General features: G+C 43.3%; 1 protein-coding gene across 2 annotated transcripts in view; it reads right to left on the reverse strand.

Annotated features, from left to right (window-relative positions):
• Positions 1-540: 540 nt before the first annotated feature.
• The window catches only part of LOC132384968 (LIM and SH3 domain protein 1-like), a 204,574-nt gene continuing 192,205 nt past the window's right edge, over positions 541-12,909 (reverse strand). Inside the window, exons 7-8 of one of the 2 annotated variants that reach the window (XR_009509046.1) lie at positions 11,587-11,720; positions 7,086-7,224 (exon numbers count right to left, since the gene is read on the reverse strand). Coding sequence is in view for 1 of the 2 variants with exons in the window: in XM_059956661.1 (XP_059812644.1) it covers positions 6,928-7,224 (297 nt within the window). In the remaining variant the exon portion in view is untranslated. Of the gene's footprint in view, positions 7,225-11,586; positions 11,721-12,909 lie in introns of both variants that reach the window. The other variant, XM_059956661.1, reaches the window with a different exon arrangement.

A 12,909-nucleotide genomic window follows, 5' to 3' on the forward strand; every position in this document is an offset into this window, starting at 1 on the left:
GTTTGGTCTGAACAACAACTGAACCTCTTGACCATGTCTACATGCTTTTATGCATTGAGTTGCTGCCACGTGGTTGGTTGATTAGATTTTGCATTAACGAGCAGGGGTACAGGTGTACCTAATAAAGTGGCCACTGACTGTATGTTGGGATTCAAATCTTATCGCCCAGATAAATCATCCAGGTCTTTAGAAATTAGAACTTAGACATTACAGCAGGCTTCAAGTTTCCATTTGGAAATCGGATGAAGTTCTCCACATGGAGTAAAGGGCCAACATAAAATGTGTGTTAACCCTCCTGGTCTCCACCTGTTAAATCTCTAACTTCTCCCAATTCTGATGAATTCATAAGGACATACAGCATAGAGAAAGGCCCTTCCACTCACCTAGTCTACACTGACCATCAGGCACCCATTGACACTAATCCTACGTATTTTATTCCCCACGGATTCCACCCAAGTTCCTGCAGAAGTGCTGTCACTTCACACCAGAGGCAAAATACAGTACATCTTTGGGATGTAGGTGAAAATCAGACAACACTGAGAAAACACACAAGGCTTTATTAGGAATTGTACAGACTGTATCCTGAGCAGATTTGAGCCCCTAAGAAAGACTGTGCTAGCATTGGAAGAGGTTCTTGAGAATGATCCCAGGAATGAAAGCGTTAACATACGAGGAGTGTTTACTGGCTCTGAGCCCACACTCACTTAAGTTTAGAAGAATGAGAGGGGATCTCATTTAAACCTATCAAATAGTGAAAGACCTAGATAGGAGAGGAGTGGGGGAGTCTAGGACCAGAAGGCACAGCCTCAGAGCTCCCTTTAGAACAGTGATGAGGAGGAATTTCTTTAGCCAGAGGGTGGTTAATCTATGAAATTTATTATCAGTCAACTGTGGAGGCCAATTTATTGGGTATATTTAAAGCAGAGATTGATAGGTTCTTGATTAGTAAGGGTGTCAAAAGTTACGGGGAGAAAATACAAAATTCCTTAAAAGTGGCGTCACAAGTAGATAGGGTCGTAAAGTGAGCTTTTGGTACATTGGCCTTTATAAATCAAAGTATTGAGTATAAGAGTGCAGAGAAGGTTTACAAGGATGTTGCCGGGACATGAGAAACTGAGTTACAGAGAAAGATTGAATAGGTTAGGACTTTATTCCCTGGAGTGTAGAAGAATGAGGGGAGATTTGATAGAGGTATATAAAATTATGAAGGGTACAGATAGAGTGAATGCAAGCAGGCTTTTTCCACTGAGGCTAGGGGAGAAAAAAAACAGTGGACATGGGTTAAGGGTGAAGGGGGAAAAGTTTAAAGGGAACAATAGAGGGGGCTTCTTCACACAGAGAGTGGTGGGAGTGTGGAATGAGCTGCCAGATGAAGTGGTGAATGTGGGCTCACTTTTAACATTTAAGAAAAACGATGAGAGGTCTATGGAAGGACATGGTCCAGGTGCAGGTCAGTGGGACTTGGCAGTAAAATGGTTTGGCACAGCCAAGAAGGGCCAAAAAGTCTGTTTCTGTGCTGTAATGTTCTATGGTTCTATGGAAGGTTGAGAGGGAAAATAAATCCCCTCAAAATAAATCCACCACATCAAGTGGTGTAACAGACTTGATGGGCCGAAAAGCTTAATTTTGTTCTTGGGTCTTATAATCACAGGGAGAACGTGAAACCTGGTCCACAAAAGACTGGCAGCAGTTCTAATAATTGTATCGCCAAACAGTCCTTAAGCAGGCAGAGCAACCTGCTTGCGTCACCTTACAGACATTACCCTACCTGCTGGGCATTTGTTGGAGGACAATGATGATGGCTTCCGTTCAAGATGATGCCTGCGTACAATGCTCCTTTGGTCGACATCTTCTGGATATATCATGAAACCATCTTTTTCACTTCTTTTATGTCTTTTACGGTTTTCATCTTGATGTGATTCGGGACCTGTTAGAGCCTGTGATTTGCTGTTTGGAGATCATTTTAGTGTTCAGCACACTGCAGTCTCCAAGTGGATTCCAGGAGGCAGAGGCAGCGTGAGTGAAACTCGTGACAAGACTGCAGTTTATTTGACCCCATTACAGCTTATTATAGCTTCCATTGTGCGCCGATTAAAGCAACAAGGGCGATTGAAACATCAAGCGAGTGCAGAAGTTTGGAGATCATTTGGGTGTTCCAACACTCTGCAGTCTCTGAGAGGATTCTAGGAAGCAGAGGCAGTGAGTGTAAACCTCATAGCTGGCAGGCTGCAGGATGGGACGCAAGCCATTATTTGGCTCCATTTCGCCAATTACAGCTCCCATTTTTCACTGATTAAAGCAACAAGGGAGATAAAGCAACCAAGCAATTGCAGAGCATGACCGCCAGCTGCTTGCATTTTGATCAGTTGCTCTGTACCACAGCGGGGACGGCCTGCCACTGCGCTCAGTGTTGCCCAGTTTTTTTCTGCATTTTGGATGTGGACTTCCGACTATAGACTCTATTTTTCAGTCTTATGCTTTTTATATTGTTTTTTTTTCACCTGATCTTGGGTTTTCTTGTGTGTGGAAAGAAGGATTTGGGTTCACGTGCCCGATTCAATTTTGTTCCATTTTTTTTTGTGCGGTTGGAGATTTGGGGGTTGATGTGCCTGATTCATCTTTGGGTTTTTTTTGTGCAGGGAGGGGGAATTTGGGGGTCAATGTGCCTGATCTGTTCTGTTTGCATTTTTTGCGCGGGTGTGAGGGGATTTGGGGGTTGATGTGCCTGTTCTGTTTCTGTTCAGTTTTTTTTGAGTGGGGAGGAGGGATTTGGGAGTTGATAATCGTGCTGCCTTTCTTTTCTTTCTTGGCTTCATGGCAACCCAAAGAATTGAAGAATTTCTGAGTTGTATACTTTGATAATAAATTAACCTTTGAACCTTTGGCTATCAAAGTTTGCAGCAGGATCTGGACCATCTGGAAAATGGCAGATGGAACTTAATGCAGACAAATGCAAGGTGTTGCACTTTGGGAGGACAAACCAAGCTAGGACTTACACGGTGAGTGATAGGGCACTGAGGAGAACAGTAGAACAGAGGGATCTGGGAATATAGATCCATAATTCCTTGAAAGTGGCATCACAGAGACAGAAAGAGAGCTTTTGGTACAATGGCCTTCACAAATCAAAGTATTGATTTATACAAGAGTGTCAAAGCTTTGACCAACAACCGACTGAGAGATCATAAGTTTGAGAGCTGGGAATTTCATGCAGGCTTGCTAACAGAGTAGAAAAAGGCAGCAACTCGAGGCAGTTTTTTGGAGTTTTGACCAATGACCAATTGCCATTTGGGATTGTTTAGCAGGAACAAATTAAAGGTGAGGGTAAGCACAGTCAAAGTGGATAGTTAGAGTGGAGATACTGAGGCTTTAGCTCTAAAAGGCTTCAGTCAGAGAACACAAAAAAGCTGTAGATAGAGGTTCCCTCCCCACCCCCCACCTTCTTTACATTTGATCAGTAGAGATGCCAGGCTGAATGCTCCAGTTGCAGGATGTGGGGAGTCAGGGAGACCTCCAGTGTCCCTGACGACGACAACTGCGAGAAGTGTATTCAGCTGCAGCTTCTAATAATCCACAATAAGGAGTTGGAACTGGAACTGGATGAACTCCCGATTGTTCAGGAGGCTGACGGGGTGATAGACAGGACATATAGAGAGATAGTTGCACTCAAGGTGCAGGACACAGGGAACTGGGTGACAGTCAGGAAGGGGAAAGGGGTTAAGGAGCCAGTGCAGAGTGCCCCTGTGAGCATTCCCCCTCCTCAATGACACGTATATCACTTTCGATACTGTCACAGGGGATGACCTAACAGAGGAAAGTCACAACATTCAGTTCCCTGGTATTGAGTGACTCAGAAAGGAAGGGGTGGGGGTAGAAGAGGCACACTGTGGTGATAGAGAACTCGTTAGTTAGAGGAACAGAAAGGAGGTTCTATGGGCAAGAATAAGATTTCTGGATGGTATGCTGCCTCCCTGGTGCCAGGGTCTGGGATATCTCAGATTGAGTCCTCAGCATTTTGAAGTGGGAGGGTGAACAGCCAGAGGATGTGGTCCGTGTAGGTCCCAATGACATGGGTAGAATGAGTGACAAGGGTGTTCAGGGAGCTAGGTGCTAAAAGGGCAGGACCTCCAGGGTTGTGATCTCAAAATTGCTACCTGTTCCATGTGCTAGCAAGGCTAGAACTAGGAAAATTTACAGTTTAATATGTGGCTAAGGAGTTGATGTAGGAGGGAGGGTATAAGGATCAGGGAAGGTGGGACTTGTACAGAATGGATGGTATGCACCTGAACTGGAGGGGGACTAATATTGTAGTGACAATACATTTCAATGCAAGAAGTATCATTGGGAAGGCAGATTGGCTCAGGGATGGATTAACACCTGGAATTATGAGATTGTAGCCATTAGTGAGACTTGGTTGCAGGACTGGCAGCTCAATGTTCTGGGGTTCTGTTGTTTTGCATATGACATAGCAGAAGGGATTAAAGGAGGAAGGGTGGCATTCAAGATGAGATAGTAAATTGGATTAGACATTGGCTTTGTGGGAGAAGTCAGACAGTGGTGGTAGAAAGTTGTCTCTCTGACTGGAGGCCTGTGACTAGTGGTGTGCTGGATCCTTTGCTGTTTGTCATCAATATCAATGACCTGGATGATAATGAGCTTAACTGGATCAGCAAATTTGCAGATGACACCAAGATTGGGGGTGTAGTGGACAGTGAGGAAGGCGATCATGACTTGCAGTGGGATGGGCAGAAAAATGGCAAATGGGATCTGCTGCAGACAAGTGAAGGTCTTGCACTTCGGTTGGACCAACCAGGTCTTACACAGTGAACAATGGGGCACTGAGGAGTGTGGTAGAACAAAGGAATCTGGGAATACAGAGACATAATTCATTGAAAGTAGAATCACAGATAGATAGGGTCATAAAGAAAACCTTTGCTTCAGGAGATGGGATGTTATATTGAAGCTGTATAAGACATTGGTGAGCCCTTATTTGGAGTATCGTGTGCAGTTTTGGTCAACAACCAACAGGAAAGATGTAAACAAGGTTGAAAGAGTCCAGAGAAAATTTACTATGATGTTGCTGAGTCTGGAGGACCTGAGCTATAAGGAAAGATTGAATAGGTTAGGACTTTTTTCTCTGGAGCATAGGAGAATGAGGGGAGACTTAATGGAGGTATACAAAGTTATGAGTGGCATAGATAGGGTAAATGCAAGCGGGCTTTTTCCACAGAGGGTGGGGGAGACTAGAACTAGAGGTTATGGTGAAAGTTGAAATGTTTTAAGTTAATAAAGGGGGAACTTCTTCACTCAAAGGGTGGTGTGAGTGTGGAATGAGCTGCCAGCAGAAGTGGTGGATGTGGATTCAATTTCAACATTTAAGAGAAACAGAAGGAAGGGATATGGTCTGGGTGCAGGTCGATGGCACTAGGCAAATTAACAGTTTTGCATGGACTAGATGTTTCTGTGCTGTAGTGTTCAATGACTCTATGAAACAGTGAAATGCCATAAGATATGGTACTTGAGTCCCAAATCAGAGGATTGTATTGGGAAGAGCCAGCAAGTGTCACAACACTTCTGGCAACAACATAACAACGCACCTCACTAACCATAACCCATATGTTTTATGGAATCTGGGAGGAAACCCACACAGTCATGGTGAGAATGTACAAACTTCTGTTACGTACCCGTGACAGTGGTGTTCTTGTCACGTGACAGGTGTTGAAGCTATACTGGACTTGAGGTAATGGTCTTGTGATGGTGGAGTGACGTCATTTTCCCGCCAGTAGAGGTCATGTGACAGGTTTTTTTTACAGGGTATAAAAGGAGGACCCCACCCTGTGAGGAGGGGCAGTTCGTGGCTGGATTTGCCAAGTTGACTTCATGCCACTGCGTGATTTAATATTATGACGCAGTTTAGTTGAAAGATGAAGCTTTATCTAATGCCTAAAGTTTAAAAGGTCATTGCCAGCAGTTTCTTTACAATACTGCTAGTTGAGAATCAGTGGAGAGTAAAGATCGGAGTTCGGGAGTTAAAAGATCGAGGAGAATCGATTTCGACTGTGTAACAGGTTCGACCTTGTTTGATCCTTATACGGAAGGAATGCGTTGACTGTTCTCGTGTTAATCCCTGCGAAATAGCAGAAAGGATTGAGTACAGTGTCGTAAAGGTAAGGTCAGTGCCTTTAAGCCGTTTCATTACGTAAATTCTTCGTGGGAAAAGTTCGATTTGGGAATCGAAACAACACGACGTGAAAGAGAATTTAAATTGTCTTAAAAAGTCTCTCCCTTAAATGGACTGTGAGCATTTTGAACTTTTGCAAAATTACTTTGATGAACTGTTTTGGCAACATCGCTTTAAGAACCGTTTAAGCTTCATTGTTTTAAGAACTGTTTAAGTTTCATTGCTTTAAGAACTGTTTTTGCAGCATCACTTTAAGAACTGTTTAAGCTGCCGCACAGCAGCTGATTTCCGGTTACGTTAGTGATTTGTTTACTTTTGGGGGTTTGTTTTTCAGTGTTTAATAAATGTGTTGTTTGTTATAAAAACCCTTGCCTAACTCATATATTTATTGTTGCTTGAATCCGTAACACTTCTTACAGACAGCAGCGGGAATTGAACTGTGTTACATTATCTGTTACCATACTACCATGCCACTTTAGATTAAATGAGACCAAGAAGGTTCATTTCTAACTCATTAAGGTGAAATGGATTACAAGGGAAGTTCTGCACTTCTCCTGTGAAACTTTAACTTACTTTCTCTTCATTACTAATTACACAATGGTGAAACATCTGCTGTACACAATTCTACTGTGATCTGACACTCTATTTGATCATAGATGTACCAGTGAAAGAACTAGTTAAAAGGTGCAGTAATATGATGCATCTGAAAACCAGAATAACTTGAAACATCAGTTTCTGAAGGAAAGAGATCATGGAATCAGTCTTGGGAATACACAGCTGTTCCTATTTGTCAGCAGTTTAAACACTTTGTCCAAAGGCAAAGCTGTATCAACATTCAGAGGCATTCCGGCCAACATCACAGCACCTTCTGTAAAACTTGAGAGGGGATGAGCTTTTCTGTAAGACTCTGGGTAAATGTCCACCTTCATGTCAGTGGACAGTTGGAGCTTGGCAGTCTGTGGTGAGTACAACTCCAACAAGGAGACACATCTCGGGAAGATTTTCTTGTGTCCAACATAGGCCCTCCCATCTGTGCTGGATGACAACTGCGGAAAGAAATCCAGTATGACTAAATGACAGAGATCACTCAACTGTTTCAGATTTACTATAATTCTCATAAAAACAGCAGGAAATTCATCTTTGCAGTTTTTTATTCTCTCAAGGATAATGAACGCACCACTTAGTATAAGAGGCATAGAATGAGTGGAAACATTTTCCCCAGGTGGAAATGGCTCATACTAGGGGACATAATTTTAAGGTGATTGGAAGAAAGTATAGGAAAGATATCAAAGGTGGGTTATTTTTAAACATAGAGAGTGATGAGTGTCTGGAACGTATTGCCAGGGGTGGTGGTAGACCAGACACATTAGAGACATTTAAGAGACACTTAGATAGGCACATGGATGATAGAAAAATGATGGGGTATGTGGGGGGGAAGGTTAGATTGATCTTGCAGTAGGCTAAAGGGTCGGCACAACATTGTGAGCCACAGGCCTGTACTGTGCTGTATTATTCAGGTACTGTGCAGGTTAAGGAAATTATTACCCTTCAACCATTAGGCTCCTGAATCACTGAACACTGAACTGATTACACAAGCTATGGACTCCCTTTCAAGGACTCTGCAACTCAGGTTCTCAGAATTTATTAATAATTTATTTATTGTTAATTTTTTTGTTGTTACTTGCAGTTTGTCTTGTTTTGCATATTGGCTATTTGTCATCTTTGTAGTTTTTTAATGATTCTATTGTATTCCTTTGTTCTACTATGAATGTCTGCAAGAAAATGATGACATTCTGTATACTACTACTCTGGTAATAAATTTACTTTGAACATTGTTGTATATTCTTTATTCTACATTTGATATATCACACATGAATTGTACCACAGCTGCAGTTACCTCCTATAAGCTAACAGCTGGATTCACACTCTGGTCATTTTGGTGTTACAACAAGATCAGTGGAATGCAGACTGACCATTGGGTTACCAAGCACTTTGAAACAGCCCACAGGAGGGGAGTATAAGTCATGACAAGACATAATTTTAAGGTGATTAGAGGGGGAGGATATCACAGGTGCTCTTTTCGCATAGAAAGTGGAAGGTGCATGAAATACACTGCTAGGGCTGGTGGTGGAGGTGCATAGTACATAGAACTCTACAGCACATTACAGGCCCTTCAGCCCATATTGTTGGGCTGACCACATAACCCACTCTAGTAACTGCCTAGAATTTTCCTACCACATAGCCCTCTATTTTTCTAAGCTCCATGTACCCATCTAAGAGTCTCTTAAAAGACCCTATTGTATCTGCCTCCACCACCACCAGCAGTGCATTCCATGCACTCACCACTCTGTGTGAAAAACTTACCCCTGACATCCCCCTTGCACCTACTTCTAAGCACCTTAAAACTGTGCCCTCTCGTGCTAGCCATTTCAGCCCTGGGAAAAAGCTTCTGACTATCCACACAATCAATGCCTCTCATCATCTTGTACACCTCTATCAGGTCACCTCTCATCCTCCATTGCTCCAAGGAGAAAAGGCCAAGTTCACTCAACCTATTCTCATAAGGCATGCTCCCCAATCCAGGTATTGAACTGAAACGACTCTGTTACTTACATCCTTCATATACATGAGGAGTAAAAATCTTTACATCTCTGAATATGCAATGTGCAATAGTTAGTAATTTGCAGCAAATAGCATTTACAACAGGGCAGTCAATATAACATAGAAATACAATTGTGTCAGCATGAATTAATCAGTCTGATGGCCTGGTGGAAGAAGCTGTCCCGGAGCCTGTTAGTACTGGCATTTATGCTGCAGTACTATTTCCCAGATGGTAGCAGCTGGAATAGTTTGTGGTTGGGGTGACTCGAGTCCTCAATGATTCTTTGGGCCCTTTTTACACACCTGTCTCTGTAAATGTCCTGACTATTGGGAAGTTCACAACTGCAGATGCGCTGGGCTGTCCACACCACTCTCTGCAGAGTCCTGTGATTGAGGGAGGTACAGTTCCCATACCATGATGCAGCCAGTCAGGATGCTCTCAATTGTGCCCCTGTAGAAAGTCCTTAGGATTTGGGGGCCCATACCAAGCTTCCTCAACTGCCTGAGGTGAAAGATATATTAGGGACATTTAAGAAACTTAGATAGGCACATAGATAGAGAAATGGAGGGTTATGTAGGAGAGGAAACTTTAAACTGCTCTTAGAGAAGGATAAAAGGTCAGCACCATATTGCGGGCCAAAGGGCCTGTACTGTGCTGTTATGTACTATAGGAGACATTTGTTAACCTTAGATTGGTTAATCCATTTAGGTGTGAAGGAGCAATGACAATAAATCTACTTCAAATAAAAACAACATAGTGGAAAAACTCTGCAGTTCAGGCAGTATTTGTGGAGACAGGAACAGTTAACTTTCCAGTCCTGATGAAGGGACTCAGCCTGAAACATTGACTGTTTACTCTTTTCCATAGATGCTGCCTGACCTGCTGAGTTCCTCTAGCATTTTGAGTGTGTTGCTTTGGATTTCCAGCATCTGCGGATTTTCTCGTGTTCATAACTCTTCAGGTAAATAGAGGAGGGGAGCAGAGAGCTAAAGTGAGAGACTGGGATAGGGCAAAGGACAGGGGTGCACACATGACCAGAGAGCTGACAGCACAGGACTTGGCAGGCCGGTAAAGATGTTAGGAAGTCTAAAGAACAGAATGAGTAACAGCTTTGGCAAGATGTCCAAAGGGTCTTTTGTACTCCCTACAATCTATTGGTCCACATTCTCCTGATAAAGGCTTTCTCAATTTAAATGGGAGGCCTTCCACTCTCCACCAAATCTCCAAATTATTTTAACAGCCCACCTAACTAATGCAAACAATCTGAGATTAAACAATTGGCAGTTTGCAAACACTCCACTTATGGACACACCTACATAGGAACTAGCTCTCATAATATTATTAACTTCAAAAGTCCAACATACAGTATGTTTGTTCATATCTGTAACAGAACTAATTTCCTCTCTCCACTTTTAATAATTGTACTATCACGTCAGTCTTACGTGCTTTAGGTGCGTTTGTTGCAAAAGTCAGTTATACAGCAGGGAAACAGACACTTTGGCCCAATTCAGACCACAAAGGGGCAGCAGTTACACCAGCAACCTGGGGTCAATTCTGCTGCCAGAAGGAGTTTGCACGCTCTCCTTGCAACCACGTGGGTTTCTTCCCACAGTCTAAAGATGTACAGGTCAGTAGGTTAATTGGTCACATGGGTGTAACTGGGCTTATTGGGCAAGAAAGGTTTGTGACTGTGCTGTATCTCTAAATCAAAATAAAAGGTGTCCACCTAACTAGTCCTATTTGCCTACATTGGGCCCAAATTCCTCTAAATCTTTTCTGTCAGTGTACTTATCCAGATGACTTTTGCATGTTGTTGTTATACCTACCTCAACACTTCCTCTGGCAACTCATTCCATATACTCACCACCTCCTGTATGATGAAGTTGCACCTTAGGTTCCTTTTAAGTCTTTAACCTCCCACCTTAAACATATACCCTCTCGTTTTTATTTCTCCTCCCCTGGTGAAAACAGCAGTACTGCAGAATGATGGGGAAGCTGCCTGGCCTGTCGAGCTCCTCCAGCATTTTGCTTGTGTTGCTCAGATTTCCAGCAGTTACAGATTCTCACGTTTGTGACTGGATTACTACTCTGCAGTCTCTTCCAGGGATGCCTACCCTGAAAAAGTTTAAATCTTCCCTTCGATTGGAATTCAGTGAAACCCTCTCTCACTACTCCCCCTCTGTGATCTCTGTGGCCCTCCTATAGTCCTGCCAAACGGTCTCAGCCTGAAACATCAACTGTACTCTTTTCCATAGATGTCGCCTGGCCTGCTGAGTTCCTCCAGCATTTTGTGTGTGTTATTAGGAATTTATTAGTGGTTATTCTTCTGGATCATTCCTGCCTCCTAGAGGTGGCAGTGAACAGCATAAGGGAGGAGGTAAGAAAAGATATCAGTCTTCCTACTGACCAATACCAACCCAGAACCCTTCACCCACTCCCCCACCCTCCCCCCAAAAAAACTTCCACACAGGAGTGTCTGGGACCCCTAAACAAGAGAGGGATGAGCACGGCAGACAGCAGGTCTGGGATTTTCTAGATCAGTTCTAGAAAACTACTCATCTTGTCAGTCAAATAGATGGTCCCAGTCCTACAAACTGTACTTAGCTGTCAGGCTAGATGTTTGTGTTCAAATGAGTACAACCCTACCTAATCTTAAAACTCTCTAGCTGACAAACCTGCAGGAACAGTGGTTCCAACACAAGTTATTTACAAACTAAGTTGTTTTCAAAGATGTCCTAAAGAACTGACCAAGGCTGAGAGACCCGCCTCCGCAGACAGGCTATAGGCTCTGGCGATAAAATCTGACCTTTTAATTCGCAGCGACGGTCATCGATTCCGGGCAGGATAAGTGACGTCCACGATGCCAATGTCATAAAATTAATGCCTCTGGCATCAAAATCTTTAAACCCAGATCTGCAGTTCTATAGAAAATGGGTACCCCTGAAAAAAATAAACAATTCTAAGTTTATGTGGAATTCATTACCACACAACGACTGCGGGGGCTGTAATCGGGTATATTTAAAGTAGAGGTTCATAAGTTCTTGATTATGCGGGGCATCAAAGGTGAGAGCAGGAGAATGGGGCTGAAAGGTAAAATAAATCAGCCAGGATCAAACGGCAAAACGGACGGTGGGCCGAATGGCCTAATTCTGCTCCTATGTCTTATGGCCGTTTAAAGTACTCCCTTTGCAATAACGTGGGATAGTGCAAGTGTTTAATTGCATCGTTCGCCAGTAATGTTAACGCCGCTACTGAAAATGATGTGTTTGATACAAACCTCGTGGCGAATGCAATGACGGCCATCTCCGGCCGACGCAGGAGCCAGCGCCTGCTACGCCGCATCTCCTCCAGTGCCGCTCCCATCTCCTACAGGACGTAGATAATGTAGGAGAGAATTACCAGACTGACGATGGCAAACAACATCAGCAGGAAGACGTCCAACATCGTGAACCGGCCGCAGCAGGACAGCGAGTGGAAAGGACACTGCGATGTACCGGCTTCTGATTCGGTAACTGGTGTAGGATTGGGCGGGCTGGGGCAGCGGAGACGCACTGGAGAAAGTGAGACACCATGAGCATTCCAGGAGAAATGCATTTTACCATACTTGTATTTATATGGCGCCTCTCGGAATCGCTGAACATCTCGAAGTGTTTTACAGCTAATAATTTTTGTGAAGTGCATTTATTTTTATAATGCAGTTAATTCGTGCGGAGCAAGCTGTCACGGACAGAGTCGTGTTTGTAACGTTGGTAACTGGATCAGTATTGTACTGAACTTATTTTTGAAGCAGGGTCTTTTGTAAGCATTAGTAAGTCGATTTCTTATTGTACCGAGCTGCAGTGGAAAAACTTGTTTTCGAGTCACGGAGCGCTACGGCACAGAAACGGGCCCTTCGGCCCATCTAGTCCGTCCTGAATTGTTATTGTTACATACGCTTCATAGAGATCAATCCATTACAACAGTGCTTAGAGGTATTACAAGGTAAAAAAAACATCAGAGTTAAGTGTAACATTTACAGTGAAAGGGCAGTGCAGGTAGTGGACAGTCAGATTTTTTTTTGCCCAGGACAAAAATGGCTATTACAATTATTAAGGTGATTGGAGGAAAGTATAAAGGGGATAATAGAGGT

This window comes from Hypanus sabinus, chromosome X1 (genome assembly GCF_030144855.1).
Source record: "Hypanus sabinus isolate sHypSab1 chromosome X1, sHypSab1.hap1, whole genome shotgun sequence".
In the NCBI taxonomy this organism is placed as follows: domain Eukaryota; kingdom Metazoa; phylum Chordata; class Chondrichthyes; order Myliobatiformes; family Dasyatidae; genus Hypanus; species Hypanus sabinus.